This window comes from Alligator sinensis, unplaced genomic scaffold (assembly GCF_000455745.1).
Source record: "Alligator sinensis unplaced genomic scaffold, ASM45574v1 scaffold24_1, whole genome shotgun sequence".
Classification (NCBI taxonomy): Eukaryota; Metazoa; Chordata; order Crocodylia; family Alligatoridae; genus Alligator; species Alligator sinensis.
The window spans coordinates 52,561-60,360 of NW_005842609.1; the positions used below are offsets into that span (position 1 = coordinate 52,561).

Below are 7,800 nucleotides of genomic sequence, written 5' to 3' on the forward strand. Positions count from 1 at the left end.
TCCTGCTCCACTGCAGGGGCTCAAGTGGAGGTCCGTTTCAGAAGATAGGTCAACCGATTTAATTCTGAACCTCTTCCTTAAGTTCCTCAAGTTACTTGTACCTTTGTTCATTACCAGCAGTAAAGAAGCCTTTTGTCCTGTGGCTGTCTGACTTCTGAAATCTGGACTAAAAACAATCAGTACACTGCAAATAAGCTATTGATTCACCATCAAGGACAATATTTTTTAATAACTGCCAGGTGAATATGAATTTCAACTCATGGCTTTGGAGGTGGGAGGTCCCCTATGCCATTCCCATCTCCTAAGCCAGGCTAATCTGTTTTGTATAATATATTCTGGTCATCAAGACTTCCTCTCCCTTGCATTACCATGTTAAAATGAAGCAGATGACTGCAGAACATCCAAAAGTGACCGACTAACCTTTCATCTGAGCTTGCATTAGATACACTTGTAACAGCTCAAACACGAAAACTGTTCCTCTGGTAGGTTTTCCCCTTGGGGCTAGATAACATTTATAGATTTCCACTATGGCCATCAGCTTCCACTTATGAAACTAACTTCATTAAGCTAGTCCATCAGAGTACTGACACCCAGCCATTTGTTTGGACATTGCTGCAATATTTTTAATTAACACTTGTGAACTTGGAGGACTAAAAGCTCTGAGTTTGGAAAGAGATCCCAAAGCATCCATAATAAATACATGGCTGATCTTGCTTCCTTTCAGGTAAATGTAAAGGCTTTCCCCATGTGTAACCCCAACATGGAAACATTTTGTGAAGTAGCTATACCTTGTGGTAAACTCTCCTGACAAACATGCCTCGAGCAAAAGCTTGAATAGTGATAGTGGCCTGGCGGATATTCTGGAAAGCTCGAAAGATCCTGAGCATTCGATATTGTTTCTGGAAGATGATGGCAGCTCTTGTTTTCCTTAGGTGGTCTGCTAACCTGTGAAGCACATGGTAGGGGAAAAAAAAAAAAATGTATAAGGGTCACAACTCCAAATAATCATGACACTTAAGGATGAGGATCACAAGCTTCGCTATGAAATTCAACTAGACATCAGGCTCACAGTGGTGGCAGAGTCACTGTGGAAATAAAGGCTAGGAACGACACGGTTCAGAGTATGACTCATTCATTTTCATCATGAAAATATAATCTATTAATGCAATCGCCTACATCGGTCCTGACTGGTAGTATGCTAGGTTGGTACGCAATCCTTCTTGTATGAGCTGTTTGACATTGAGAGAGAGAACATCCCAACACCAAACCTGGTAAAAGGAAAGCTTATACATTCTCTCCCATTAACATTGTATCAGGGAATATCAGATACATGAATGTTATTATGCACAATTTCATTTTCTTTCTGTTTTTAAGACTTTTTTTTTTTTTTTTTTTTTATCTTCACCTTTTCTTTTGGTTTTTGTTCTTTTCTCAAAATTACCTGAAACTCTAAACTATGGAAGTTAGCTGCTTCAGTTACTAACTAAAAATATCAAATATAGTACAAGATATCTCTTGGCTATTAATGCTTTCAGCAAAACTGCAGAAAACCAATTTGACTTTTAAATCCAATGTGCACTGGTCTGACAACATTCATGGAGCAGAACCCCAAGTGATTCCAACACAGTGAATAATTTGGGACGTGGTCTTTACTTTTGTGTGCTGCTGCCAGTCTGAAAATCTACTGGACGCAGTTATGCACACTTCATTGTCAACTCTCTTAATAAATATCCATAAAACCATGGTTTAACTCAATAGCTAGCTTGTTTCACTGAATTTACAACATATTAACTTTTCTCTGCATGAAACAAATAGACATTTGCTTTGGTTTTTAGTTTTGGTCTTAAGTTTCACTGAACTTTTTGCCAAAATGTTAAAAAAGTCTGTGTTTTCCCATGCTTTCCACTCTTACAGAGCCACAATCTGTCACAGCAGCCTATAAAAACAAAACCCATTAACAGAGAAGAGGGGGGAAAAGGGGAAGAGGAGGTTTAAATACCCCACAAGAAGAGAATGAGCCCAGCATTAAAGGATGGATCATAACATAGGAATTGCCATACAGAGTCAGACTAAAGGTCTATCTAGCCTAGAATCCTGCATCAGACAATAGCAATGGATTGGTAACAATCAGACAATTAGTAATGGATGCTTTACAGTAGAAATAAGAACCAGAGCTTACAGGGAGTGATCCATTTCCCATCAGACTCTTCCAGTCACCATCAGCCATAGGTTTTGGCATGTCCTGAGCCTAAGGTGACATCCCCGACTGCCGTGCTTAAGAGCCACTGAATGACCTACCCCCCCAACACACACATTTTCATAGCCCGTTTTGAACCCAGTATGCTATGACGACTTCCATAAAATCCCCTCTGCCAATGGGTTCCACCCATTAATTATGCAATATGTAAGTAGAGGTGCACCGATAGAGAATTTTTGGGCCGACACCAATGGCTGATTTTTAACAAGCCATATCAGCCAATTCTGATCCCCAAGGAACGCCGTGTGCAGATGAAACGAGAGGCGTACGCGCACAACGCTTTAAAACAGGCTAAATGCTTTTGCATCGCTTTAATGGTGTCGGTGTTAGCACGCCTCGGCAGCGTATTGTGCATTAATTCCAGCTGCTGTAGGAAATACAGCAGCATAATACGCCTTAAATGACTAGGGGTGCAGCAAACTAAAACTCCTTCAAGGAAGAGGAGTTTTAGTTTGCTGCCCCTACAGCCGTGGAGTGAAGCACCGGACTCTGCAGCTCCACAGCTCTGAAAGAAGCCCTGCAGGCAGCCTGGCAGCAGCCCAGGAAAGCAGCTCTGCTCAAGAAAAACGAGAAGCTTGATTTTTTCTGCCCCCCCACCCCGGAGCCTGCCTGCCTGAGCTGCTTGGGGGCCCAGTGCTTCCCTCCGTGGCTGCGGGGCCCCCCCGGAGGGAACCCCCAGCCCCCCCACCGGCAACTCGCCCTCCCCTCCCCGCTGGAGAGGCAGGTAAGTCAGCAGGGTGTGTGCAAGACACAGGGGTGTAATCAGCCCTAAACTGAAGTGGTGTTTTTTAAAACCCACCGCTTCATCTTAGGGCCACCATTTCATCTACACACGCCCAGAGTTACTTGGGCAGTAGTTTATGTAGCAACACTCCTGAATGGATGACATTAACTCAGAATCAAGGGAAAAATTCATGCTAAGCAATAAGCAACATAACTGGAAATCTAAAGGGAACTCAAACTGAAGAAAAAAAATTGCCATTAGGGCATGAAACCCACTATCCTTTCCATCTGTTCTGGACCTCTGCGGCTAGCTGGGTTGGGCTGGAGGAAGTGAAAACGAACTGAGGCAGAGAAGTCCAACACCCTTTACCCTTGAGGTCCATTATTATAGTCGCATACAAGCTAATTTGCTTGTTCAGTGTTGCACATTGGGATGCAAGAGGACTTTTGCCATCGTGCCACTTTGCTTCATTTCTCATTTAATATCAAAAGCCTGCACTTTGAAGCAGTGTTATAAATGATGATAGTAGTGATTTGTCAGGTGCTAAAACAGTGTTAGGGAGGTTCAGGTTCTCAGACTTGGCTTTGTATAGATTTTATGCTCTAAATAACCCCATCTCCAAAATCACTACCAGAGGAAATTACTCCAAATCATTGGAAGAAACATATAGTAAGCCAAGCTTAAGAACAACCATGAGATAACAAATAGGGACCTATTTGATCTCCAAGGAAGGAAGTGGGTACCAACTAGTCTACTGGAATGGGTCAGCAAAGGCAGATCCCAAATGCCATTGCTGATAATAGGGAATTACCATCCAGGGAATATTTGATAGCTTTATTAAAATTTCTCAAAGTACTTAGCAAACCCTAACCATTTAGCTTCAGTCTATGCTCCAGAGAGGCTGGTAAGTCAGGAAAAATCTTTTAAATATATGTGATTTATTGGTGCCCATAATGTCTTTTGCACTGGTGTTCAGAAAGAATCGGGCCAAGGAAGTATGGCTCATCTACTTTTAAAAATCACAGGGAGAGCTGAAAACATAAGGCAGCAATGAATCCTAGGAACGACTCCCAGGGCACTATCCTTACACCCTCTTATACCTGGCATATGCATATAAAGAATAGACTATGTTCAAAGGCACAAAATGGTTAAAAAGCACTTTTATAATCCTGGGGTGCTGCAAGAGCTGAGTACCTCTAATCTGGCCGTTCAAAATATTAAATGCCCAGGTTTCATAATGCTGAAAGGTTATCAGAAGTTTAAATGGTTCCCATAAAAACAATAGCTAGAATTAGTCACCACTCTACAGTTCCCAGCTAGTAATAACTTGCAGACCCTCCTGAGACTTACCTGCGAGCCAGATGTCCCCGTGTATACCTCTGTATGGTTACTGCAGCCTCCTTCATCCTTCTGTACTTCAGTCTCTGCAACCAGCCCCGCACAGTCTTCTGAATCATAATAGTAGCAGCTCTAAATTTATCTGCCCGGAGTTTCTCCAGATATGCCACCTGGCCTGCACGGAAAAAGATCTTGGTACGTCCAAACTGGAACTTGTCAGGATCCTTTTCAAAAGCATAAAGGAAACTCCAATTAAGACAAACATTTTCAAGAGGAACCAACATACTTGCTCAGCATAAGGCTGCAAAGATTTGAATAAAAAAAGTTATCAGTTAAATGGCGGAGTTTCATCCTTTTAACCCTACTATGCTGATTTTCATGTACTTGCATAACCACTGGGGCAGGTTATGGACCAAACCCTAATATCAACAAAATAAGTGAGAGACTTGCACATAATAGATTTGTCCCAGTGCATTAGCAGAGACTAAAGGTTTTTCACCTTGCTCTGAAAGTATCCCTGGATCCAGGGACCCTCCTGACAGCAGGGATGTCCAGCTTCACAGCATCTGGGGGCTGCCCACCACACTGTGTACATGCCATGGGGGACCACATGCAGCACAGGCTCCCTATGACCTGCACCATGAAGGCAGCAGACGCCCCACTCCTCATTGACATATAGGCAGTGCAAAACATCCCCCTCCAGCCATGCATGGGCACTGAGAACTCGGGCTCCTTTGGTGTCACACAGGCAATACAAATCCTCCTTTGAGGCCCAAGCCCCACTGCCACCACAGGTGCATACACGGGCAGCACAAGCTGCCCCACCATGTGGCCAGCAAGCTCACTGGGCCTCCTCCCACCATACTGCCTCTCCTCAAAGTCCCCAGCTGCCATGGCAGCAGAAACAATAGGTGGTGGAAATGGCAATGAGCTGAACATTAACCCCCAATGGGCCACATCCAGCCCATGTACAGCAGGGCTGTCACACTGGCAGCCCTGCCCTACATCTTACCATAACTGCATGGGGTAGAACTGAGGACTGGTGCATCTTCCTTTCTGGTTTTGGTTTCTGTCTTTCCCTGCTATGCAATGAGTATTTAACACTAAAGTTCCCATGTTCTCGGCACTCCTCTTTGTAGGCATGTTCATGTTCAAATAAGGGCAACAATAAAAAAGGAGGACCCCTAGGCTGCCTATACCTTTTGTCTGTGTAGAGGTGAACCAAAACCTGAGGTCCAAAAACTCCCAAACTTGAGAGGTGCAAGACAGGATGTGCATTGCTTTAATTTTTCATGCTGCAAATAATTCAACTAACTGCAGTGGTCACTTCACTCAGCATGTAAAGTGAAGCCTTTGAAGGACCGCAGCAATTCTCACAAAAGGAAATAAGAGCCAGAAATAAAGACCCAGTCAGAGTCCAAGCCATGGATGTGAGCTTAAAAAACAGACAATGGAAAGAACTCCTAGGGAAATGCATCTCAATTTGGAAACCACTTGAGTTAGTGAATGAGCCTGAAGAATGAACCTGATCCAAACATGGCAAACGCTGACTTTGTCTTTTTTTTCTTTTTTTTTTTTTTTAATTTTAAACAAGACAAAAATTAACCAATGGAAAAATATTGCTGTGTGTGGGCTGTTCTCACAATTCTCTTTTTCACCCTGCATTCTCTTTTACTCGTATAAGAAATTAAATGTGCAAATGGGTATATCTACCACAGTGGTCCTAAACCTTTTTAGACTTGAGGCACCCCTTGATTGATTAGAGGTGCCCCCACAATAGACTGGAAGGACCCTCAGAAAATGCCAGCTTCTAGGTTTCACTCTTTCTGAGTGCAGAAAAAAAATAGAGCAATTTTTCTGTTGCAAAGACCTGAGGAAGACCACAACAGGTTAGAACATTATTAAAACTATTTGAAAACTTTGGGTTTGTCTCATGAATCATGTTTGTACACTTAAGTGCTGCACTCCATGGCAGCCTTTAAAGGATCTCAAGGCCCCCCCAGTGCCAGGGCACCCTGGTTGAGAATCACTGTGCTACAGCAGTAGGCAAGTTCTTTACCCATTCTGTCTCTTAACCTTACTTCAGATTCTTTATGCTATACACAATGTGTGAGACTGAGCAATTCAAAGAGAGGGAAAAACATGTTTTGTAGAAATGCTAAATTGGTATAATCTACTGTACATGATTGGGCTATGCAATTCAGCTGCACAAAAAGGTCTTTTCAGCTTGAATGCAATCAATAGATCTCATGCCATGCCTCATTTACTCTCATTACTCCTTCAGAGATGATTTGATTTTGGAAGAAGCTCCTGCCGACACTAACTGCATCAACATCTGCTGTTATAGCAGATAAACTGGGAGGGAGGAAAGGGGAGATGGTATCAGTTAAGAGTTTGTGCTCCAAGGCTTGTTGCTAAAGTTTCAATCCCAGCTCACCTTAATGAGGTCTTCCAGCAGCGTTTTACAGATTTGTTTCTTGTCATTCTTAGAGATATCCCTCTTTTTCATAAGAACACGATACCTATTCAAAAAGTCATGGTAGGACCACCTGTAAACAAAGCACAGAAAAAAGATCAGACAGCATATCAGGCCTTCTTTATTAAGCTAAAATTCTGCATTAGAGATCAACCAAAACCAAAACCTCAAATCCAAACCTTTTCACATTCGAGATAAAAGGAATCAAGAAGGCATTGTTTAAAATCAGATCAGCACCTAACCCCTTCTCATTCTGTACTAGTTTGGATTCAAAACTGAAATTTGCTTTATTTTCCCGGTAGAGATGCATTTAAAAGGTACACACAAAGTTATCCGGAAAGTATCACCATCAGGTTGGATCCAAGGCTCCTAGTGAGAAGTGTTACTAAGGGTGCCTAGGCAGACAAGGTTCTTCGGGTGAATCTGATATCTTTTATTAAACCAACTTAAATAGTTGGGGAAAAAGTTTTTAGCAAGCTTTCATTTTTAAAAACCCTTCATCAGGCTGAGGAAGTACCTGCAGTTGGTGTGCCTATATACAGGCTCCAGGCTGAGGAAGCATCTGCATCTGAGGGTGCCTATACATATGCTCCAGGGTGGCAGGGGAGGAAAGGAGGGTGGAGGGAAGCATTTTACCTAGGGCAGTTCTTGGGAGTCACCGTAATTAAAATGCCACAGCATGTATTCAGCATCCCACATTTCAACATAGTGGCAGGGGCATTTTAACTAAAGTTTGTTTAACCAGCTTTACTTAAAGGGCCTCCCCCCCACTATTCTGAAATCTGGGACGCTGAATACATGAGATGCTGGAGCATTTTAATTAGAACGCTCCAGAAGAAATGATTAATCAACTCGGCTCTGATGCCTTCTAATCGGAACGCGTGGGAGCATGTGCAGAGGCACCCTGAGATTCCTCTATCACAAGCCTCATACAAGCTGTCTGAAGGATTTACAAAAATATTACCCTATTTGCTAATATAAGATGACCCCCCCCCCCCCCCCAAT

The 7,800-nt window shown here is 42.8% G+C and overlaps 1 protein-coding gene across 1 annotated transcript in view; it reads right to left on the reverse strand.

Annotated features, from left to right (window-relative positions):
- Positions 1–7,800, reverse strand: part of LOC102375640 (unconventional myosin-Vb) — a 344,293-nt gene that overhangs the window by 47,935 nt on the left and 288,558 nt on the right. The window contains exons 19-21 of the mRNA XM_006033144.2: positions 6,757–6,868; positions 4,332–4,543; positions 789–945 (exon numbers count right to left, since the gene is read on the reverse strand). Coding sequence (XP_006033206.2) covers positions 789–945; positions 4,332–4,543; positions 6,757–6,868 — 481 coding nt within the window. The remainder of the gene's footprint in view (positions 1–788; positions 946–4,331; positions 4,544–6,756; positions 6,869–7,800) is intronic.